General features: G+C 33.9%; 1 protein-coding gene and 1 non-coding gene across 2 annotated transcripts in view; both read right to left on the bottom strand.

Moving 5' to 3' along the window:
• The window catches only part of Smp_155270 (HMG-CoA synthase), a gene marked incomplete at its 3' end in the record, with an annotated part of 65,434 nt that extends 43,203 nt beyond the window's left edge, over nucleotides 1-22,231 (bottom strand). Inside the window, exons 1-2 of the mRNA XM_018791890.1 lie at nucleotides 21,941-22,231; nucleotides 1,461-1,845 (exon numbers count right to left, since the gene is read on the bottom strand). Of these exons, the coding sequence (XP_018644995.1) occupies nucleotides 1,461-1,845; nucleotides 21,941-22,050 (495 nt within the window). The 5' untranslated portion in view covers nucleotides 22,051-22,231. The remainder of the gene's footprint in view (nucleotides 1-1,460; nucleotides 1,846-21,940) is intronic.
• Smp_tRNA_02306_Pseudo_TTG.1.1 lies at nucleotides 1,186-1,257 on the bottom strand. Its single transcript has one exon. It is a non-coding gene (tRNA).
• Nucleotides 22,232-26,423: the final 4,192 nt, after the last annotated feature.

Here is a 26,423-nt window from a genome sequence, read left to right as displayed (position 1 = left end):
GCCAAAAACTTAGTAAACGTACTTACTGATTAATCATGTATTTATAACGACTACACTATGATAACTCGACACAATTAGAATTGTATCGAATATAATTCAAATATTACTTTAAACAACAATTCAGTAGAAGACCTATTTTTTGTTCTTCTTATCAGCCAGATGAATACCATTTCTAATTAGGTGATTCAAACACAAATAACCATCACATACATAATGGCAATACATACCATTCGTCAGTTAATCGGATTGACTTTTAGGATATTCATCGATCAGTTGTTAATTTTGACTAAGTTACCATTTATAAGAGATGATCGCACTCACATTATTGTAACAGTCAAATCAAATTACACTAGATAGAACATTTACTCTTCTAACAGTTACTAAACCAGTTTATTAGAGGGTGTTCAGTAAAAAAACAGACAAACTAAAGTTCAATAACGACGTTATAATTGTAGACTGCAATTCAGCAGTATGGTGATAGTTAAGTACTTTCCATAACTGCGTCACAAGGCAAGCCCTCACATGGAATCCTGAAGGCCAAAGGAAAAGAAGAAGACCCAAGAACACATTACGCCGAGAAATGGAGACAGACATGAGAAGAATGAACAAAAATTGGATAGAACTAGAAAGGAAGGCGCATGACAGAGTGAGTGGGTTGGGGAATGCTGGTCGGCGGCCTATGCTCCATTGGGAGTAACAGGCGTAAGTAAGTAAGTAAGTATTTTCCATAGATAGATCTCCACAATTTCTAGCATGTATGTTTTCTATAGATAGAAGAATTGTTAAGAAAATGGTGAGTCCAAAAGATATCAAATCACCTCTTATCATGTCAGTTTCTAGTTATTAAAATAATGTTATCGAATTTTACCAAAAATGAATTACTGTTCGAATACATTCAAATCTAGTTGATACTGTCACCTTTTTTCAACTGTGTGTACCAGTAATGAATCTTGTACTCATATAGATGATGGCATCGAAAACCGAAATTTAAAAATACCTTCTTCTTATGGAAGAAATTGATGAAAACTCTTTTCAGTATTTTTGAATTTCTTAGTAAGAAAAACTGTTTTGAAGATCAAAGAACTTGTAAGCAAAGATGGATAGTGGCTAGCAGTGGAATCCAGGACGCGCGTTTCGTCCTATTCGGAACTCGTCAGCTGGATGTACCTGCATCTAAGATTTGATGTTCACTCTGGGACTCGAACCCATTACCTTTCGCTTCAAACGCCATCGCGTTATCCACTCAGCCACTTAGTCCTGATAGCCACTTGCTTGTGCGATGGGGTGAACTTGTGATTCACAGTTACATGGACCTCCTAAAAGACAGCTGTTCGTTTTGTTGAATAAATTAAAGGATTAATATACATATTTACTGATATTTAGAGAGATTCTTGTCTATTTGAATACACATTGTGAAATTGCTTAATTTTACAATATTTCAAATCGTATTCTACACTTACTACATTCGGTTTGATTTCCATATGACCTCCACATCTGATACACGTTCTACGTTTACAATAAATACATGGATTTCCAGAAACATCAGCAAATTTAGTTTTATGGCATGATTCACATACATTCACTGAATGACCAGCACTAACACCACCGCTGGTTCCTGTACTGCCTCCAGTAACAGCATGTGCAGCTTCAGCCATTAAATTGACTACTGTATTACCAAATGGTAATGAGGTATTTGTGTTGTTTGTTGAGGATAGTTTATTCACATTCTTACCATTAACTGTGGTAATATTGGCTGAAGATTTTTCACTGGGATTAGTTATATGGGTTGAGCGTGTAGTAGTGATTGGATCTCTGATATTTTGATTTCCTACAGGTATGGTTTTACTGTAGGAGGAAAAAAGCAAACAAGAAATAAACTTTCAGGAACGTTAGTTTTTCATCGTCCTAAAAATTATAAAAAGTGATTATATCCTAATAGAATGATACATTTATTAAGATAAATATCAGTCCGTTATTCTCTAAAGCCTTTTGCTTATTGAAGCTGAGCAACTTAAACCAAGATTCAGATAGTATATCCAATGAACATGCGAACTGAACTTTTAACGTTATTAGCGGATTACGTTACTCAGATTCTTAAAAACTTCGCGTTTTCTTAAAAAAAGTTGTCACTGTTTATGGATCATGGTTTTACGTGTACGATATTGTTGTACAATTAAAAAGGGAAACAATTTCCTTCATGACGACTATCAACAGCTTGTAAAGTGGTGTATCGTGAGCGACCAACTTCATATGAGGCTAGTTTATAGCAGCTGTATCACAGTAATGTCCTCTTATAGTCGGTAAAGATTACAAGTTGGTGTTTGAAGCGTAAATCAATCACAAGCTGTATTACCCTCCCTTCTTAATAGACTCAGTCGATTTGTTCTTGAAATGCAATGTGGTCTTGAGATGACAGCGTGAGACGATATAGAAATGTGAAAACATGAAATAATATGGTTAATGAAAAGACTGACTTTTAGAGACTTCCATAAATTTATAGAAATGTGAACATATAGACGGGATATGTATAGCACTACAGTTATGGGTATTTTGAAGAGGAAAAGTACGCTCATCATAAGTTCGTAAAAGAAATTTATGACTTCAGTGAAGCTATTTATTGAACAGATTTCTTATGTTAACCTTATAATATTGAAAGATAGTTGTGTTGGATTACTTACAAAAAAATGAAGCATTCAAAATGGGTATGCTTAAACCCTAACACTTAAATCATAAATATGAGTTTGAGAAAATGAGCTGGAAAAATTACATTTGCAAGCTAAATATAAACTGACAGGTATCTACTCAAAATTGAGTAATTTTTAGTCGGGTTTTCATTAATGAAAGTTTAGAGTTATAAACTTACTTACTTACTTACGCCTGTTACCCCTCGTCGAGGAGCATAGGCCGCTCACCAGCATTCTCCATCCAACTTTGTCCTGAGCCTTCCTTTCCAGTTCTTTCCAGAGTTATAAAGGAACTTGGAATGAATCAAAAATTCCAAACGAACTATCTGTTTACATAAAATCTCGATGGTTTTATAACAAATTCATACAACCATATTTAAACTATACAGATCTTTTCACAATTAGTCAGTCAGCTGTTTATCGTCAACGTAGCATATAAAAAAAAACTGAAAGGAACTGGAAATTATTGACCTGGACAGAGTTGGATAGAGAATGCTGGTGAGCGGCCTATGCTCCTCCACGAGGGGTAACAGGCATAAGTAAGTAAGTAAATATATAAAATTAATGTATCAACATTAAGTTGCCGACACTGTATAAAGCAGTATGAAGAGAATAAAAATTCACAGGTTCAGAAATAAAGAAGAAAATATCTTATCAACTACTTAGAAAACCTAAACATAAGAACGATACGGCATAAAAATGAACAGTCAAAATCGAAAAATGAAAAATTAGGGATTAAATGTAACCCGGAAATTTAGTGAAACATCTCTTCACACAGTGACTTAGTGAAAAGTTATCAGATGTGAACACGTGGTATGCTTTAAAAAAACTGTTATATCCTAGCGAAGACATGAGTACGGGTAACTTCGGGGACCTATTAATAGACTATTATTCTATATGTATTTTTATTGTCTAACTATTGAGTGATTAGATTATGTATATCTATATCCATCAGATTATAAGCTTCATTTTGACCTATGAATTATTATTATTACACGAATTACTGTTCCTAAATTATACTCAGTTTACTGATTACAGTCTCCCACACTCACAGCCACATTTGGCTTGATCTTGTACAAATATTATTTTCTATTTTATGGTGTGATGTGGTCTGTCTGTCTAGTATATAAACCGAGTATACTTGAAATAAATGATTCGTATAGCAGAAGCTGCAATTGGTGTCCTGGACTCAATTGGAAGGACTAGGCGGACAAGGGACCAATAGGGACGCTAAGCTACTCATACTAGTCGAGCGTCATTGATTTGCCACAGTGTGAAGATTAGACAAGTCGTATTTCAATTGGTGAATAATTCACGTGATGAAAAGCCGGACATAAGATCAATAACGAATAAGCATACACCCTATTTTTTATAAAGACCTTTCAGAAACTTATAGAGAATGACAGCAACATATATATATATATATATACATATATATATATCCTTGTGGAGCTCACAACTTCATATAGCATCTGACCTAGAACCTACAAATGTCACTGTTAGGAAGATATATTTGAATTATCAGTTTACAGTTTGAACATTGATTGGCGATATAGCGTGATCCATCCTCAAGTTGTAACCTACTATCTGACTTCCTATTTGGTTTACCATCTGAATGACCTCCTTTCTTAATATAAACATACATGATGTTAAACTTCCATACTCACCTACTTTTTTGTATGCCTACTTTGTGTGTTATATGTTTCGTTTGATCCCATTGTTATCACGTCTTTCACATTTCAATTAAATGTGTCCTTATGATTTTATTATCTGTATAGATGATTGACACAATTCTGAAACCTTAACTTGTCGAATAGTTGAGTAAAGCTTTATCTTAACAGTCATTATATTTAGCCATATTCATTTGGGTTTATGTATTCTAACTTTGAATTATTTCTGACCTAACCGTCTCATCAACCTTATTCTATTGTTTATCAATTCATGTTAATGCATTCGAACTGCGTTGAAATCATTTTGTCGGTTGTTTATGGCGAGACTATAATTTATGGACGACCTTTGAACAGATTTTAATTTACTTTGAGAAATATTAACCAATCAGGAAACAGCTCGTATAGAGTTAAAATATATTATACAAAACTAAAGAATTAAAGTAGATACACTTCTTTTATATGGTTCTATATCTTGTGAAGGTTAGAAAGAGGTTCAAAGGTTCTAAAATCGTAATTAATAAGGTAGAGGAACTCATCCATATGGCTCCATAATACTCGGTCTCTGGAACCATGATAAGGTCACAAAAACCCTCTCGGCCTCCACCACATAGCTCCAATATTGTTTGAGTGTACTCCATTGGTGTAAATTTATTATTTTTATTGTGGATATGTCCCTACAATACTCATACCACTGAACAGCCGAAGTTTCAGTGACATCTGCGATTTTTGCAGCCAATTTTACTGGTGCTTTTATTATATAGTTCGCAGCAATTATTATACTATGCCTTAGTCTCAATCTGGATCGAGTGAGAAATGTTCCTATTCTAGCAAACGTCTTCCTTCAAAATATGTTACATCGAAGGACATCACGGTAGTCTACACAGGGTCTACAAGTCATTTGATTACTGCAATTCCAAATAAAGGAACTTCTTAGTAATCTCACTTATTGTAACCGCTTAATTGTAAAGTCTTCTCTAAAACCCTCTGTGAACCGATCGTATATGAGCACCAGGTACTTAAATGGGCGCCGTGACCTTGAAAACCCTGAAGCGCTTCTGACTGGCTCGTCCATAAATTATAGTGCCGCCGAAATTTATTTATTGTATCTAATTTCCAAGGTTTTTGTAGGTCATTTTGTGTTGTGTAAATGAACATCGAAATATTTGAATAATGCGTGTAAGGGAATAATATTCGTTCAGATTAGATTATCAGGCTTTACTCTAATAAACAGTATTATTTATACGCATATGCTAAGAAATTTCGAACTAACCAAGGCAGTTTGTGAGTGAATAATAACAATGTAATAGACTACATAACCACGCGATTGTCAATAAAAGGCACAGATTCATAGTGTGATTACAAGTGTACTAACATTGATAAGAAAAATAAAGATTTGAATCAATGTTTCTGTGAGGACGGTCCACAGGTTAAGTTGAGGAAGCTCTAAGATATTCCATTCAATCAGCTTTCCGAAGAATATTCTAGAGTCACTACATGTAACTTCCATATTAGACAATGCTAATAACTCCCTGTGTGCGGATTGGATAATTATAATGATGATTTCGTTTCTACTAACACCTATAAACACCTAACAGTTTTGTACCATAACTGACACTGTTTGGAATAATATTCTTTCTACTTGTCTTCTATCTTCTGATTTTGCGACTTGGGAGGGTTCTAGCGTTCGAGTGCTCAGGTATAACGCGACATACTAAGAATCTAAGTTCAAGATATAACAGTTTCAGAATGGAAAATAGGTCAAAAATTGAAAAACACTGACGCTTAAATAATCAGGATTGGGATTTATGGAGATTGTAGTAATTTTAACATTACTGAGGAGTCTTATACTAGGACGAAACGGCCATTCAGTGCTTCCAGGTTTTCAATGGTGGTCTAGCTTAGATCAAATCATTAATTCAACTGTTAAAATTTAAATAATCACCACAAACAATTTTAAAATTATGTAATAAGAAGTATTCAAATGATTTCATATTGAAGTATATATATATATATAAGTACAAAAGAACGCGGGAAATCGTCGTAATAATGGAAATATTGGTGATAACCATTAGTAAACTCGCTTGTAAACTCTATTCTCCTAAGGAAGAGTTAGGAGTATTAATATCTTAATATATATGTATAAGGAAATCACCAATGTGCATTACATGGCAATCCCTAACTTGGAATTCGGAAGGGAAGCGGAAATGAGGAAGGCCAAGGAACACATTACGCCGGGAAATAGAAGCAGATATGAAAAGAATGAATGTTAACTGTAAAGAACTGGAAAGGAAGGCTCATGACAGTTGGATGGAGAATGCTGGTGTGCTGCCTATGCTCCTCCACGAGGGGTAACATACGTATGTAAGTAAGCAAGTAATATATATATAGGGATATCTGTATTTGTGTAATGGAAAATCTTACATATTCCTATTTGTCCACTTCTCTTTATTCATATTATTTTACTTTACATGAAAATAAGTGAAAAGTTTAATCCTGATTTAAAGTTTATATTGTTAAGGGAAGAAAAAAGAAAAGCGGGAATAAGTTTACTTTAAGGACAAATATTTTTTTATTTTTTTTCATTTCCATTTACCTAAGTGATAATTTTGATTAAGATGGAAACAATAATGCTGACAAAAAAGAAACTGAACCGAACAAACAGTTCACAATTTTGAATGATTATTACAACATAATCATGGTAGAGAAGATTCGTAGCTGAGGTGGATGATTTTGATGGAGTTTTGTTCTCTGAGCTGGATGGTTTGGTCGTGGAGCTTTCATTGTCCTTCTGAACGTCATCATCAGCACAAATATAGACTGCTACGAGATGGCGGTCAATTCAAATTTATGAATTATTTAATATTCAATAACAACTGCACTGCTTACTCGGTGGTCCCAGGATATACGAGCAATGCTTCGAAGACACCTATGATCTAATACTAGTAACCTACGAATATCCTCTACTCTTATGGGCCATGTTTCACTGCCATAAAGTAGGATGGAAATAACTGGTAGACAGATATCTCGCCTACAATATAAATGACGCAGGTTAGCGAAGGCTAAACGAGCTCTCTGTATCCATGCTGAGATTTTGTCACACACCAGACCACAAGGGCTGATGAGACTCCCCAGATAAATGAAGCGGTCAACACACTCAACTACTTCACCCCCTATCATTAGTTCAGGTGTTGATACAACGCAATCCTGAAGTAACATTTTGCACTCCCAGGGGGAGAATCGCATCCTGAACATGCTGCATAGTTGCTTGTAATGGTCAGAAGACTCTGCATTTTGTAAGCGTCTTCACCAAATAAAACTATGTCGTCGGCGTATTCTAAGTCAACAAGTGAGTCTCCTGCTAAAATTCCAACTCCTGAAGATTTAGATGATGATTAACCTAATCAAAATGTTATTATCAGAAGGGGTTTTATGGAGATTTAGTATTTTCATAGTTGAAAGCATGAGTCCATTGCAGCTAGACCACCAGGGAAAACCTGGAAGCACTGGACGACCGTTCCGTCCTATTGCGGGACTCCTCAGCAGTGCGCATCCACGATCCCGCCTCTCGAGATTCGAACCCAGGACCCACCAGTCTCGCGCCAGGGCACTTAACCGATAGATCACTGAGCCGGCATCCGCTTCCAAATGTTTAACTAAATCAACTGCCTATATATGTATTAGTGAATAAAAGAACAATAACCATGAGTTTGACAAGATAATTATGCAATAATTAGAAGAGTCAAAATGTTCTACATTCTAACCATTTCTTTTTCTTTCGCTAACCAATTCAGTATTGAATATAAAAAATAGAAAAAAGTTTTTAAATTTTGTAAATTTCCAATTAGGTTGCTGATAAACAACCGAAGTTTTAGTAAAACAAAACATTAACAACAACTAATTAAAATGAAATCAACTTCCGGTTTGTTAATAAGGTTGTATTATAGATAATTACATAGAATCAAATTAATTTCAATTATATGCTTATATATATGTATATGGTATAAATATGGTAATTATGTTAGAACATTGAACATAAATAATGATACTAAGTATATGAAATTGAATTATAATCATGTTAAATGATGAAATAATCATCGGATACATTTAAAAGATCTTTTATCTTTGACTGAGATCATGAATTGATCAATGTTAGATAACCATTGAAGCGAATGGTACTGGGTTCTAGTCTTGGAATGAACATCAACTCTGGGATGCATACACATCAGCTGACGCGTGCCTTGGATCCCACTGTTAGCCACTATCCATCTTTGCTTACCATGCTTATGAAATTAGGCTATATCGAGGCAATACGCACAGGATGCACATATGCGAATTAGAGACTGACCAGTTGTAGTCCTAAACATCAATGGGAAGATTCAAACAAACAATACTAAGTGAATTTAGACTTCACCCCATCGCACAAGCAAGTGGCTATCAGGACTCAGTGGCTAAGTGAATAACGCGATGGCATTTGAAGCGAAAGTTACTGGGTTCGAGTCCCAAAGTGAACGTCAACTGTGAGATGCAGGTACATCCAACTGACGAGTTCCAAATAGGACGAAATGCGGGTCCTGGATTCCACTGTTAGCCACTATTCATCTTTGCTTATAAAGCTTGTGACTTAAGGCAATATCGAGGCAATCCGAACAGGATGCACATATGTCAACAAGAGACGGATCAATTGCAGTTCTAAACAATATCAACTGAATTTATTGTGGTGTGTGCAACTGATATCGACAGATATAAGTACTAAGTATCATCAATCCAAAGTGAAATGACTGGAAGCAGAAGGTTAAGAAGATCGAAGAAAAGAGAATGAGAACAGAGAATGATTGATGTGGAAACAAAAGAACAATGAAATTTTAGATGATTGATTGACATTTTACAAATGAAGTATCTATTATATAGTTCTCAGATTTTACTAAGATATTCTGTAATTTTGTATTCAAATACATTCGATTTTTTTCACTTAAGTTCTCGTCCACTACAATATCATCTGTTAGAAAGTAATTAAATAAAAGCAGATGCAATACGGGATTCCTCGCCAGTATACACAACCTGGCGAAAGTGAGGATTCAAATTAAGACATTGAATTCTTGAACCAAGTACGATATCCTTAAATTACTAAGTTAGAAATCCCAGTAAGAAAAAGATTATCGGGTCAAAAAAATTTATGAAATAGATATCGATGGACAACATTACGTGAATATCGATCAACAGCACAAAATGATAAAAGTGGAAGAAAGCTGTAACCTTAAGTTCATATTAAAAATTATCATTCTTTCTTCTTTCAAATTCTGTTGACCTTTTACTCAAATATTATTGATTCCTATTTCTATATTCTTTCTGATTATGTTGAATTGTCAAATCTTTATCTGTAAGGGATATTTGTTATGGTGTGACTACATTCCGGGCATCGTTGAAAACCAGATGGTACTGAATAACTGTTTTTCGTTTGAGTATGAGACTTCTCAGCAGTGTACACTTATTAAGTCGTGATTAATGGAATTCACTCATGTCCAGAGTGAAACGATGATTGTCATTAGAAATAGATAAAAGTCGAACTAGACCATGAATTGATTTTCATTTGAAATGTGTGCATCTGGATGACGAATTAACTGTCTAATTACTAAGGCTTTGATAAAAGACCAGAAAATCTTAGGTTCAATCCATTACAAAGCTGTGGGTGTTTAACGGTGAATCGTCTCATACTAGGAAGAAAACAGCTGTCATGTATTCTCTAGTTTTCAGTTGTACTTCAATTAATGTCAGTCAAACAAAAATACCATCAACAAATTCCGTTTGCAGCCTGTTCTAATGTAGAGTGACATATTTCGTACTTTTAATCCTCTATATTTTCTTTGTTACTATCATTATTTTTCAATCATACAGACTTCCAGTGTTTTGATTAGAAGTCTTGGAGATGTGCATAACCCGCCGATTGTGTGACGAATACAAAAATGAAGTTAATGAACTTAACAGTAGTGACGTTAGAAGATAATCACTATTCTCACGTAGTATATTATAATTTTACATTATTATTTGTATGGTATTTCTTTCAGCTTTCGATTTCAATATTACTCCAAATATTAATAAAACGATCCGGTTACAGTGTAACTCTCTAATTTTCCTACAGAGCAGAAGATATAATATAGAACGTTCTCATAGTTACTGAATAGGATGGCCTGATGAATTTATTTATTTCTGTTATTCTCCATGTGTATTTGGTTTACTATTTTCTGAGTCGTTCATTTGATTTCTCACCTTGTGATCAATTGAATTTTATCTTTCTGAGCTGATCGGTTGAATCTAGATTAAAGTCTTCATGATTCTAATAGTTTTCTATCCATAAACCTGAACGTTCTACGTTCAATTTTGTACAAGGTAATGATTAACACACATGTTTCAAGAATCCTAAAAATATTTGCTCATTACACTTCAATGTTCATTTTTTCTAATAATTGTGTTCTCAGAATGGTGATGAAAATTATCTTCAGACAGTATATGTATTTGTCATGAACAAGGAATATCGGATGCAGACGTAAAAGCAAGGATTAACAAAATAAGGGCAACATTCCCACAGTCAGTGAACATATGGAACTCGAAGCAACTGTCTCTTAGCCAATATCAAAGTCAGAATCTTCAATACCAACGCCAAGACAGTTCTACTGTACTGAGATGAAACTTGGAGAACTTGGAAGGTACGAGTATTCATAAAGAATAGTCTACGCAAGCTACTCAATGTCTGTTGGTCGGATACCATCAATAACAGTCTACTGTGGGAGAGATCAAACCAGCTTCGAGCTGAACAGGAAATTAGGAAAAGACGATTTAAGTGGATAGAACATATATTACGGAAATAATCAAGCTGCATCACGAGACAAACTCTAACTTAGAGTCATGAAGTAAAAAAAAAGAAAGAGGAAGACCAAAGAACACACTGTGTTGAAAATTGGGAGGAGATATGAAAAGGTTGAATAGCAGCTGTAAGCAACTGGAAAAGACTGCTCAGGACAGATTTGTATGGAAAATGGTGTTGGTCGGCCTGTGCGTCTCAACGAGGGGTAACAGGCGTAAGTATGTATGTTTGTATTTTTATAAAATGTGGAATATCCGTATTAGTTTGTATTTTCTTCTTCCGTAAAGTCATGGATAAATTTGTCTAAAAAATGAGTAAATACACACCTATTCAACTACTCAAAACACGGAAACTTTAGCTACACATACACACATACACAAATATGAACAGAATGTAGTTTCGACTTTCGATCTTCTTTCGTAGGAAACAAAAAAGAAACCCAATTTAATTCTAGTTGACATTTGTTTATTATCAATGTATATCGACACATTGATGTTAATGATAATCATAATAATAATAAAGTTGATGTCGTGAATAATATTATTTTTATTATTTGCGTGTATCATTCAAATTACTAGTGAGTATCTTCAATAACCCCCCTCCTCCTTTTATTTCTTAATTTCCTCTTGCCTTAGCAAGAGGAACAAAAAAAACACCCAGAAACTATTTGGTGTAATAAATTAAACCAATAATTAAATTTCAAATAGATTTTTAAGCTGTTTAACTTCTCTTTTCTTTAGACATGGAAAAAAAATGATAACAAGATAACAATATTTTTGTGTTGTGGCTTTCTTTAACAAAACTGAAAGAAGGAAAGAAAGAAAGAAGTTAGTTCCTGTCGGCATCAATTATATCTTTTTTTTCACTTCCCTTCTTAATTCTCTTTCATGAATAATTAATTGACAAGTAGGAAATGTTTAATGAATAGAAAAACATAAATGTGCATGGAAAGAAGTGTATCTGTAAAGACGAAATGAGTGGATTAATTGAATCATTGAGTGTCTAGTCCTTCAGTAGTTGATTGACTACAATGGATCAAGTTGTAATGTAAATATTAAGCTAAAATAGTTTAACAGTGTAGTGTACATGTTGTTTAGTGTATGATACTTGAAAGGATTCAGGGAAGAATAGATAGGATTGATATTTTACTCTTGATAAAGTATGTCCTATCAATAATTGATAATTTGATGAATAATTTCATCGACTAGATATTTGTTGAAATGAAGAAACCAAAATAGATATTCTAAGCAAAGATGGATAGTGGCTAACAGTGGAATCCAGGATGCTCGTTTCTTCCTCTCCAGGACTAGTCAGCTGGATGTATCTGCATATCACAGTTAATGTTTATTCTGGGACTCAAACTCAGTATGGTTCGCTTCAAACACCACCTCGTTATCCATTTGGCTACTGAGTCTTCAGATAGTTACACAAAAATAATTTTCTCCTTCAGCATTTTTACGTGCTCAATAGTGACATGCTCAATAGTGACTAGCTATGAGAAGGAATTCTTGGAGTTCGATAGAGAATGCATAACCAGTGAAGTTCAATCATGTTGGGTGTGAGGGAGCTACTCACCGAAGACAATGGAAGATAGTCGAGCAATATCATGAACTGGCTGAAGTTAGACATTAAAATCGTTGGATTTCAGCTCAATGGTTTAGAGGTTAATCATTTTTGCACGAAAATGAAGATCCTAGGTTCCAGTCCCACGTGCTGGATCATGGATTTGCACTGCTGAGGATTCCCACACTTGGACGGAACAGTCGTCTAGTGTTTATAAGTTTTCAATGATGATCTACCATTGATCGGTTTATGATCTCATTAAAAACTCGACAATCTCTAATAATCGTATACTGATATCAAAAATATATGTTCCTAATTACATGAGCTCATATTTTGAAATACAAGTTAACTTATCCCTTCTTGATAAATTTTTAAAATCATACCTATAAATTTTTATCAATAGAAGGTCAGGAGTTTCAACCACGGATGGATGAATATCAATTTGTCTTTTAAGAAAACTTTTTTTAGTTTTCTTTAACCTGAAATGTGTCGTTGATAACAATTCGTTCATCCTCCAAGTGATTTTATTTCCAAGAATAAGTTCTCTGTTGCACTATATTTACACTGTTTTAACAGTTTAGAAAGGTATCGAGTTCATAGCTTGTTCTGATAAATAATTTTCTTGGTGAAACTATTTCCTAATTGTTAAGGACTGAGACATGGAATGACTTATTATGTCGTTACTCTTGTTAGATATAGAGGGTGAATAATTGGTAAAGGTACAACAATCAAAACTACTCCATAGAGAACTATTAGATGTATAAATTCACTTAGTATTGTTTGTTTGAATTTTCCCATTGGTGTTTAGGACTGCAACTGGTCACTCTCTTATTGGCATATGTATATATTGTGCGTATTGCCACGATATTGCCTTAATTCATAAGCATTGTAAGCAAAGATAGATAGTGGCTAGCAGTGGAATCCAGAGTGAACATCAACCTGAGATGCAGGTACATCCAGCTGACGAGTCCCAAATAGGAGGAAACGCACGTCCTGGATTCCACTGCTAGCCACTATCCCATTTTGCTTATCAGATGTATATTTTTTTATGTATTTACTCAGTTAATTTATTAAATTTTGTTATATCATAAATTACAGTCAAATAGTTTTGTACCGTTAATTCGATCTTGTAACATACATGACCTAGCTATTCACAAATTGTGATTTCCCATTTTTGGTGTGGTTCTGTGAGTTCGTTTAATTGATGAACATAAACATGAGCGTTGAGTTATAGCACAATAGAATGATAAACAGGCTTGGTGATTTCGTGTTCTAATTAGCCATTGGTAAAGGTGATGAATAGACCAATAAAAGTTAGGATTTTCGTTCGTTTGTATTATTGGTTGAAGGAGATCATTAGCCTGGTTGACGTGAAAAGAAGTCGTTATTGATGAACTGTATCATCTAGTGATCTGATTTAGTGGGCGATATGAAAAGTTGAGTATCACAACAACTCTAGTGTTATACTAATGTTAAATTGTGCTTCGATAAACTTATCAAATAGTTGTAAGATGAAACTAATATCATTTCAAAACAACAAATATAACATCAACAAGATAACTAAGTTTTTCACTAGAACCTGTTGATTAAGGTTAGTTATATGGATCATTTGATATCAGCTCATATGTCGAAAAGCAACCTTATCACCTTCAGGGCCGAAACCCTTGGATTCAATCCCTATTGGTGTCATATCTGAGGTTTGTAAAGTTATCTCAAGCTAGCAGAAAGATGTTTTTCAATCCTCCTTGACTTTTGACAGTCAATTTGTGAGTAAAACTATCATCGGGAGATGAAAGTTTGATGTAACTACTCTACTTTAGTAAAAAGTTGTTATAAACCCAGTGTGATAATCTTATTTAGGAGCACAATGAAAATGAGTACTATTCGGTTCAAAGTATATACAGTTTAGTATAAATTCAATGTTTCTTATCACAGATTGCTATCAATCTCTAAAGTTTTAAAAATCAATAAACATTGGACGGTTGTTTCCTTTTGGCATAAGACTACTCATTGGCGTACATCCACTATCCGACTAGGCCAACAGAGTTGGTTCACATTTTCAATTCCAGTCGGGTTGTGATAAACCGTTACATCAGCCATATATATACATACATTTATAGCCGTCTGTAGTGTTTCGATTCTATCGCTTACGTAACTTTTCGATACTTTAATAGAACAAATATCCTGAGACAAGTTACTAGATACTCAAAATATAACTAGATAATGCTTTAAGTTCATTCTGATAGTATCCAGTTTAGTGAAACAGAAGCATGTTAGATACGTTGTTATTCAGACAAAAGTACACTTAGCGATTCTAAAAACGTAAATGCCTGAAATCATTTTAACAACATTCTTCCAAACCATGAAATTATGCAAATGACCTAATTCATCACAATATTAACGTCATTAGTAAATAGGTGTTAAAATATGTTTCTGTCCAGAAACACTTATGATCATTTGTAAGCGATTGATGTAAGATAAGTTGGATTGTGTTTGGACGTTTTTATGTTATTCAGTATTATATACTGTAAAGTACAACTACAAAACTGTACCGTTTCTAAGCAGTTCATAAAGTGGTCAATCAGAATGGAATTATTTGGATAATAGGTGCTTGATAGTTGATTTAAATGATAAAACAATGCACGATTTTAATGAATGGTCCGCTATATATATGCTAAACGATCTAAGAGGTAAAGGATTATCGAAAATATCTCATGCTTGTCAATATGACACTAGTCTTTGTTGTAAACAATGGCAAATTATTTAATCTATTCCAAATTAAGTCCTTCTTTTAGCAGATCTCAACTGACGTTCAAAGTAGATAAGGTCAATGATATCTCATCGGATCATACTTTAATATTTATCCGTGTATCATTTACAAATATAGCTACGGTAATGAATTAATTCTGATCAGTAGGCAATGGTATAAATTAGAATCTTATTAGCCTTCATTCGTCAGTTCACATGAATAGTAAAGATAGTATGTTGACCCGGTCAGTAATTCTATTAAATCATATAGCCCTTTAAACGATTAATGCAATAGAAACATTTGAATGAACAACGTATGCGAACTTGGTAAATGTTTATACAGACACAAACTCTACCAGTGCCAAATTGTAGTGTACATAGTAATAAACCATAGATGTCTACAAGTAAGTTTACATTAGAATGCCATCGTTCTCTTAGGTCGTTCAAGGTCAGGTTAGACAGCTTAAGGCCAGTCATTTTTAATGAACATTGAATTTTCTCAAGCTCATTATCTAATTCAGGTCAATGCTCATGTAAGTGATATTTTGAAGGGCGGACAGACTAAGCATTTCTGTTTTAAAACATTTTGACGGGAAAACGTTTTCACTTTTCATACTACTTATTTTACACTAATAAAGGTTAGTAATGTATTTCATGTAACTATGTAATTCATAAGTCATAAGTAAATAAGAAATATGAGAAACCCAAGGTAGAATAGTTCTAATAAACCTCAGTGAATCAAGAGTTGGCAATTTCTTTTGATTAAATTATGCCATGCAGTATATTATTGTATTCAGTCTGTTTGTTTTTCTGAATAAAAGTAAATTATTATAAGTAAAGATGGCAGTGGCTAGCATTGGAATCCAGGACGCGCGTTTCGTCCTATTTGGGACTCGTCAGCTGGATGTACCTGCACCTCAGAGTTTATGTTCACTCTGGGACTCGTACCCAGTACCTTTCGCTTCAAACGTCATCGCCTTATCCACTTATCTACTGATCAATTGCAGTCTTAAGAAATCAATTGGAAGGTTCAAACAAACAGTACCAAGAGAAGTAAATTATGTTCGAAAATGAGACCTAACTGAGTTGTGCATAGTAACATTAAAGTAATTATTTGGCTAAAAACAAATGTGTTCTCTTTTACAATGGATCATACTTGGCGATAGTTTGGGATGATGTTTACCTTTATAAGAGAGAGATTATAGTGTTTTTTATATTATGCAGAAAACATTCTCTTTATAACCGTAAGTTATTAAATTTGACAAAAAAGACATGAACAGAAGACTTCATCAAGGCTACCTATTTTGTTCATAAACAGATCTTTATAGAAGCACTGTGGCTATAGCTAAATGTAACTATGATTATTTTTCTGCTTAATATATTTTAATCATATACAGTTGAAGTCATGAGTCAATTGAAGCTAGACCACCATGGAAGACCTGGGAGCACTGGACGGTCGTTTCGTCCTATTGTGGGACTCCTCATGGTTTCAACTATATAAAATTACTATAATCTCTACAAAACCCTCCTTCTAATATTTTAATTATTTACCTTTGCCTCTAGTGTTGACTGAAATGTTTTCCTAAAGTTATACTGAATGTTCATACTGAATGTAAACGAGCTCAAACTTAAGGATTCGCACCTATTTTCTCCGAGCGTCCAACAAACGAATTTTGAGACTGGTTGACTATTGAATTATTTATTTTAAGTGATATATTTCAAATAACTGGGTGTTTCGGAAACAAAAACACTCCAATTTATTCGTATTTATTATGTACCATGAGGTTTGAGGTAGTAAACAGAAAGAGTCAGATATATGTTTTAGGTTGAGTAACGCCCATATGCAAAGGTTTTTGTTAATTTTGAGTGAATCGATGCTTGTCAAGCAAATTGAACTCTAGTCACTCTATCGTCTTGCGTCAAATAACAATTAAGTAAGATGGATCGCAATGTTGCATCATCTCTCTTAGAGTAGTGAATGAGAACACCGGCGGGGACAATCGAAAGTATTTAAGCACAAATTACAGACTATCTCACTAAACTCTGATAGCCGTACAATGAACAGTTAATTTGCAAATTAACAACCAATTGTCTCAATCTTCACTTTTCCTTCTGTAAATATCAATCCATCTTCTCTAATTTTATTGTTTATGCACTTTCCTACCAATTGCGCTTCATTTCTGTTCGTTCCTTATCGATCTTCTGCCAAAATACATTCTATGTCTGACCATCACCATATACTACTTATGAGGATATAAGTAGATCACGACACACTAGTAGTTAATATTTTTAAAACTTGTCTCATGAAATACGACGATCACTAGGGCTTAGACAAAATGAATTTGGTCATTATTCAATTGCCTAAATAGTGATAATTATTCATTATTTATTCCACTACAAGTTATGATAGCTGGTAAAACTGGAAACAAATCTTAAGGATCGTAAAAAATGTAGGTGAACAAAAAACGATTTCTATTTTTGCACTGAAGCCGTGACTTACATCAAGTCACGAAACGTTAGAAATACAGTTTACTACTCATTAAGATATCACAAATGGTATGTATTTATTAGAAGACAATAAATATTTGAGTCAACATTTCAATAAACGTCAGTACATTGATGATAAGTAAAAGTATGAACCTGTTGTTTTTTACTTTCGGGATAATGAAAAATTTAGATAATTTTAAATATTTGATGGAAGAACATATGGAACTCAAAGTAACCGTCAACTAACTTCAAAGTAGGAATCTTCAATACGAACGTCAAGACAGTCCTACTGTACGGAGCTGAAACGTGGAGAACTACTACAACCATCATCAGGAAGGTACAAGTATTGATAAACAGTTGTCTACGCAAAATACTCAACATTCACTGGTCGGATACTATCAGCAACAGCGTTTTATGGGAGAGGAAAAACTGACTTCCAGCTGAAGAGGAAATTAGGAAAAGACGTTGGAAGTGGATCGGACATACATTAAGGAAATCACCAAACTGCATCACGACTCAATCCCTAACTTGGAATCCGGAAGGGAAGCGGAAAAGAGGAAGGTCAAAGAACACATTACGTCGGTAAATGGAAGCAGATATAAAAAGGATGAATGTTAACTGGAAAGCATTGGGTAGGACAGAGTTGGATTGAGAGTGCTGGTGGGGGGCCTATGCTCCTCCACGAGGGGCAACAGGCGTAAGTAAGTAAGTATTTGATGGAAAGTGATATCAACTAGATTTGTTAAACATGATGGGATACTGAATAGCTTTCTCCCCATAGTTTAGGATTCTTCAGCATTTAAGATAGATGACCTCATTCTGGACATTTATGTTTTGTGGCAAGCAACATGTCCTCAGGACACTGAGCCGGAATCCAGTGATTCCATCAATTCGTATTATTGTAAAAGACGTATCAGTAAGCAACAATTGCCTAAGGTATGAAACAATTGGAAACCACTAATTGTGGTTTCTCTCCAGAACTTAGGGACTACCTTTCGAATTTAGTCATGAGTGAGAAAATGATCGGTATTAGTGTAAGAGTTTTGTGTAGGTTTTTTAATATGTTGTCAACTTCACAGAATGATTTTATATGAACCTAATGAAAACAAGGAAGCTGGAAAACACCTACAGTCTGATCAACAACGCCTTTGATGACATCAAGTTCAGAATGGAACAGGGGTCAGACAACAAACTACCATTCTTGGATGTATTGATCACCAGAACCGACACAAGAAAACTGGAAACTCAAGTATATCGGAAACCTACCAACACAAATCCAATTCTCAATTACAGTAGCAACAACCTAGGAGCTCACAAAATCAACTGCGTATGAACTTTGTTCAAGAGGACGAAGAAACCTACAACACACTTGCAGCGCGGAAAAATGAAGGAAAATATCCAAAGACTATCTCTCAAAAGAACGGCTGGCCAACCAACCTCATCGAAAATATCAACCAAACGCATCAGGAGAAACAAAATCAAGCACGAAAACCAGCTAACGGATCACCCCATCATATGTAAAAGGCATATCAGAAATTACAACGACATTGTTAAAACCGTTTGGAATATGAATAGCACAACGACCAGCAAAATCAAAAGAGACAGACCAAAGAAGACATGGAGTCAAGGATTATAGATAGAAAAAATGAGTAGAACTTGGTAACGACTACGAAGGAGAGCCCAGGACAAAATAGATTGGAGATTCTTGGTCTGCGGCCAATGCTCCTAGTGGAGTAACAGGCTCAAGTCAGCACGTAAGTAAGCAAGATTTTCAGTTTGATTTATTAGAATTTAACTGTTAATCACTGCAAATAAAATACAATAATCAATATATTCCGATGTAGTTAAGATTTACTTTTGGTCTTTAATAAACTTTCTTCTCACATCTATGCCCTCGGCGAGACTGTAATTTATGGACGAACCAATCAATTATAAGATAACGAGTCTTGAATTTTGGCCCGAAATTCGTTCATGCATTTGGCTAAATAGCATTTTAGAATTATAGGTTATGTCTGATTCCTAACCCTAAGCATCATAATTCTAGTTCCTCACACCGGTTTGCAACCCTCATTTAGTCCTAGTTAGTGGATAGACATTCTCAAGGTCAATTTAGTATCGCTCAATAGTCGTCCATAAATTATAGTGTCACTTACTTAACTACTGGGGGATTTGAAAAAAATACTTCAGCGATGTGTGGTTTATATACTTCTTGACAAACTGTTTCATCTTAAGAACGTTTAGGTTACTATTTGATGAATTAATCATAAAAATGTTGATCTTCAAAATATTTCATAGACGTTTTGAATAATTCTTTAAATTATCAGAAGGGGATTTTGTGGAGATTTAGTATTTTCATAGTTGAAAGCGTGAGTCGATTGAAGCTAGACCACCAGGGAAAACGTGGAGTTAGACATAAACACCACCGGATGCCGGCTCAGTGGTCTATCGGTTAAATGCTCTGGAGCGAGACTGGTAGGTCCTAGATTCGAGTCTCGCGAGGCGAGGTCGTAGGTTCGCACTGCTGAGGAGTCCCACAATAGGACGAAACGGCCACCCAGTGCTTCCAGGTTTTCCCTGGTGGTCTAGCTGCAATGGACTCACTCTTTCAACTATGAAATTTCTTTAAATTTATGATTATTCAACTATTCGCATGCTATGAAACATAGGTACTCACAGATTACTTCGTTAAGAAATCTGGTTTTAAATGGCATAAAACAAAACACAACTGACCTAATCTAATTTATTCTATTAAACATAATTGAATAACTCTATGTACTGGTACAATACGTAGACTCAAATGGAAGAAAAATGTTCTCGAAGACAGTCTTATTTTTAAAAGTGGTCTAATTTATTCATATAAAGTAATCTAGTCGGTACTAAGCCCAGATAAAAGAGGATGGTTAGGCGTGGGGTCGGTAACCTTATCCTATAGAAAATAGTCTTACTAAGAAAACGCTAACCAAGTAAGCGCATTACAAATCTATTGGTCAATATGAATGTAGGCACAAATTCGTTGTAACGAGAATGTTTTCTTCAAATTATCTCACTTCTTGTAAATAGATAAAGTACTTTATGAGTGAATATAACACCGTAATACATTGCAAATTCATATACTTGGCTTATTATTTGTTTTCCATCTGAGAACCAGTGATACTAACCTTGAATACTCAAAATCAAATAATGGTGACTGAATCCAAACTATTGATCTAAAAAGTTATTTTGTATTGTTTGTCTCGATTTCCCCATTGATGTTTAGGACTGTAATTGATCAGTGGCATATGTATCAATCAATCACACTCCAAAATATCAATGGGAAGTATATAAGAACTTTCGTCTAAATTAGAGCGAATAGTTTCACAGTATTTGAGTGCCGAGTTGATGTAAGATATTAAATAGAAATAATATATATATTTGTAAAATCTCAGCGAATGAATTTGAAGTAAATCCAACATTTCGCCTGGCAATCTGGTCCAAGATTTTTCAAGGAATTATACCAGATAGCCAGGTGAAACGTTGGATATACTTCAAATTCATTCTCTGAGATTTTACAAATATATTCTTCCTATTTAATGTATCAATGGGAAGATTCAAATAAACAATAACAAATGAATTTAAACTTCACTCCAATTCACAGGCAAGGGTCTATCAAGACTCAGTAGCTAATTGGATAACGAGATGTTGTTTGAAGCGAACCATACTGATTTCAAGTGCTAGAGTGACCATCAACTGTGAGATGCAGGTACATCAGCTGACTAATCCTGAAGAGGACGGAATACGTATCCTGGATTCCACTGTTAGCCACCATCCATCTTTATTTATATTGATCCAACAGTTATAAATTCGTTATTTTAATCCATTGGATTACTATTTCATTAGAAAGATTTCAATAATTCATACATTTCCATAATATTAAATACACAATAACATACCTAACTAATTGTGAATCTTTAGCCTCTTCTTGTTTTTGTCTATTCATTACATCTTCAATAATTTTTCTTTCTTCTGGAGTTAAATGTGATAGATCTGGTGTATTATCCATTTGTTATCAATATATAAGTAATTGTTAAACAATGGGACAATTTTGTAAGGATTCAATTTTCAAAGTTTACATAATATTGATGAATCTATGTATTTACATGTAAATGGTAACAAGTTAGGTGTATGGATTGTCATTACTCAGTAACCATGATCACTTTCATGTAGTCTCCATAGATTTCATTGAAGAATCATTATATATTATATTAATTGGCTTATAAATCATTAATAATAATATATTCATCATTATAATAATGGTTAATACATCTAACGAATTCAGTATAAGATACTGATATTAGTAGTATTGTATAGTTTTGCTAAAAAATTTGTAATGAATATACAGACTATTTGCTTGTTCGTTTGTTTGTTTTTGATTTATGACAGTCGAGTTATATCCATTTGGTAAGAAAATAGGAAATAACTAATATTGATTCATTCCTTTGAATCTGTTATTGGTAGTTTAGGGTGTAGTAGTTATGGAATACTGTAATATAATCTGAGTACTAATCATTGTTCTTCTAAAAAAGGTTTTATTACCCTCATTCGTTACTCGGATGGATAATTCATGAATGAGATGGATTAATTATGATGATGACCTTGACAGTAATATCAATGATGATGATGATGATGATGACAATGGATGAAATGTAATCAAGTTAATAGAATATTGAAGAAATAAGAGACAGAAATAAAAAAAATTAGTAACCATGTATGAGTACAATCGATTATTATTATTTTTTGGCTTTCTATATCTTATATAACTCTTTATTATATAATATTGTTCCTCATCTAACTAAATAGTTAGATGATAATTGTTAGTTCTATCTAATATCGCCTACACTTAGAGAATACTGACATACACAGAAAATATATGTATCAAGAGAGTATTACAATACAAACAAATCTATTTGTATACTCGATGTATATCATTTAACTCTTTCTCTCTTTCTTATTCTATTCATCCACCTACATCATTATATATACATATATATTTCACCAATGAGAAATATTGGGAAGAAAGTGAACAAACAGGCATTGATAAATTAGGGTAACAATTAAAAAAAAAATGTATCCAACTATTCTGACCCATTCCCTTTAGATTTTTTTATTGTTGTTGTTGTTGTTGATGGGATCGTTTTTTGTCACTTATTCGTTTCCCCCCAAAAAAAGAAAAAAAATCGAGATGATGCAGTACATTTTTTTTTCACATGTCTTTTGTTTACCTTATTTCAGTTCTAGTAAAAAAGTACATTTTGGTTACTGACTGTTTTTAATCGATTTTTTTTGATAAATCAATCATTAAGTCTGAAAGAAACATTTGAGTAATTTGTAATGATTTTATAGAGTTGAGATCATGAGTCAATTGAAGTTAGACCACCATGGAAAACCTGGAAGTACTGGACGGAACTTTCGACCTATTATGGGACTATTCAACAGTGCGCATCCATGATGCGTGTCAGTACAAGTTGACATGACGTATTAGTAAGACTAAATGAAATTAACAAGACAAACACTAAACGGGACGTAATAATTTAGTAGCTTTCGTTATGAGAATGCCTAAAAATCGAGAACAAAATTAGAAAAGCACTGAGCACGATAAGGGATAGTGGGACTTAAGTTTTACAAGGAGATCAATAGTAACTGTGCCTATGGGATTGTGATTGATTCTAAGTTAGGTCGCACAACATTTCCAACCACTGACTAAAATTATCTTGCAGAAAGCATCTAAGTAGCCTGAATGTGGCGACATTTCTCAGACCAGAAATCTATAATTTCTTGGACTAATACCACTTCGGGACATGGTTTCCTCTAGCCTTTTGTTTGACTTACTCCTATGCCAGCTAAAGAAGTGAGTCGAGGTTGGCTGTGGTTAGGTAGGTGTTATATCATCTCAGATGATGAAGATTCATTGTCTTATTGACCGATTTGTCACCTTTTCCCGCTACACTATGTTTAATTTCAACTTTATACACGCGGTCGTTCCATGATACAAGGACAATGCTTCAAAGACATGTATGGTCAAAAATCTGGAGCACGTCTCCTATTTTCAAGGACAATGTTTTATAGAGCGAACAACTGTTCATCCTTTGGTTGAAAGATAGATATCTTGCTTACAGCAAAAGTGATGGAAGTTGGTAAAGGCCACATAAGCTTTCTGAATCCATGTCGAGATTTCGTTTGACATCAGCCCACCAGGAGTGATGAGGCTTCTAAGATAAGTCAAGTAGTTGACACACTCAACTACTTCACTCCCGATCATTCATTGGTTCAAGTATTGACACTGTCATTCACAATATGAGTTCTAACTATAATACTGTTCCGTAAATTGAAATTCACTAACATTCATGGTCATACACTTAATACTATCTCTCATTGACATAATTTTCCAATTACACTTAAGTGTTACTTGTTTTTTTAAGGATAATTAAGTTATGAACAATGAGAAATCATCTGATTTTCTTATTGTTCAAAATCTCAGATTCACTTAACTATATCCATGTTTATCAATCACACTAAATGATCCAATCAACACTTCATGTGTATACTTTGAACTGAGTATTGTTAGCCTGAATAGTAGGTTATTATTAAAATCAGTCCTTGTTTCTTCTTATGATCATCAACAAAATATAAGTGACGATCTTCAAATATCCAAATAGGCTCTCATATATTGATATTAATTCTTTATGACTCTGTTAGATGGTTCACTACTCGAAAATAACTTATATCTATCAGAAGTTGTCTGAATAATGAATGTCAACTAGGATAAAGAAAACCTTAGATCATGGTTACATGTTAATTAATTTCAGTTACTTAAGAACATACATTTTTTGAATGAATAGCATACATATTAACCCATTTAGTTGACTAATTCATATTCTAGTTGACATTTACAAGTTAATAATAATAATAATAATAATAATAATCTATGCTACATTATTTTTGGTGGCGAAATCCGACTCTCACGTCTTCGTCGTGCCTCCTGGATCATGGCAACCATCTCATGTATTAACGTGAGCGGTAACGAGGGTGATGGAGATCGGCCTAATCAACCACTCTACCAATACCTGAGAACGATTACGAATGCTACAAAGAGTCATTGCATAACTATTGAAGGTTCAAAAAAGTGGTAAAAAATGAGTCTGCCCAAACAAAAACAAACAAAAAAATGGGTTGTGAGTGTTATGTAATGGTTCTGCGTATACAGTGCACAAACAGCTATCCCGCCCCGGTATTTGTGCCGTGCTTCGATGTATCACTTTTCTCCAGAAGGGCCTACTAGGCTTCACCATTCTATATGGCTGAAAGGGGGGATGCTACATTTTTGATAAACAGCCCATACTTGCTTTTTTAAATTTATTTTTTAATTACGAGAATATCTCGTTATCAGTAACTGACTTCATATTTGAGTTTGTTATTAAAGAACATATGACGCTTATTTCATTATTTGATATGACTGAGTCAGTTTTAATACATCAATAGAAATGTATTAATGCTGATAATACATTAATCAACAGGAAATACGATTACTACTTTAAAGTTATATAGGATTTTGAAGATTGTTGAGTTTCATTGAAATCATAAACAAATCAATGCCAAACCACTATTAAAAACCGGAAAGCACTGAAAGGCTCTTTTGTCTTAGCATGAGACTCTTCAGCAACACTCATCAACAACCCCGTACACAAGAATCGAACACAGGACCTTCGGTTTCGTTCCCGAACGCTTAACCTATAAACCACTGAGCCAGAATCCAACGGTGTTAATGTCCAACTTAAATCAATCCACTATATTACTCTACATGAGTTCATTTTCCATGGACTACTCGTCATCAGAGCACTTAGAATATTTCACTGTAAGGTTATAAAATCCTTTCTCATTTTATAGTGACATTTTATCAAAGAGTATTATAGAGTTTTTGTAAAATCAATAATACTTTGGACAGAATTTCTGATTGTTGGTTCATCATAACTACAACTAGAGCACTTTAGAACAACATATATAAGCGAACAATATTGTTTTCGATTAGATCCTTATCAGACTTTACTCTAATATACAGTAATATTTATATGCATATACGAAATTATTAAACCAATCAAGGCAGTTTATGAGTCAATGATAACAGTGGAATAGATTACATAATCAAAATTAATAATAAGTAGAAAGTACAAATTGATAGTGTAATGACAGGTGTACTAGTTGTGATAACTAATAATAATAAGAGGCTTGAATCAATGTTACATAATAGGAAAATAGGTCAATGATTAGAAAAATATAGACACTGAAATAACATTCATCGAAATTATAAGATTACGTAATAAGAAGTGTTCAGATAATTGGACCGTGAAGCGAATATTTGAAAAAACAAATAAATAATTG

The sequence above is a fragment of the Schistosoma mansoni genome, assembly GCF_000237925.1.
Source record: "Schistosoma mansoni, WGS project CABG00000000 data, chromosome 1 unplaced supercontig 0034, strain Puerto Rico, whole genome shotgun sequence".
Lineage (NCBI taxonomy): Eukaryota > Metazoa > Platyhelminthes > Trematoda > Strigeidida > Schistosomatidae > Schistosoma > Schistosoma mansoni.
This window is presented reverse-complemented; position numbering and strand designations above follow the sequence as displayed.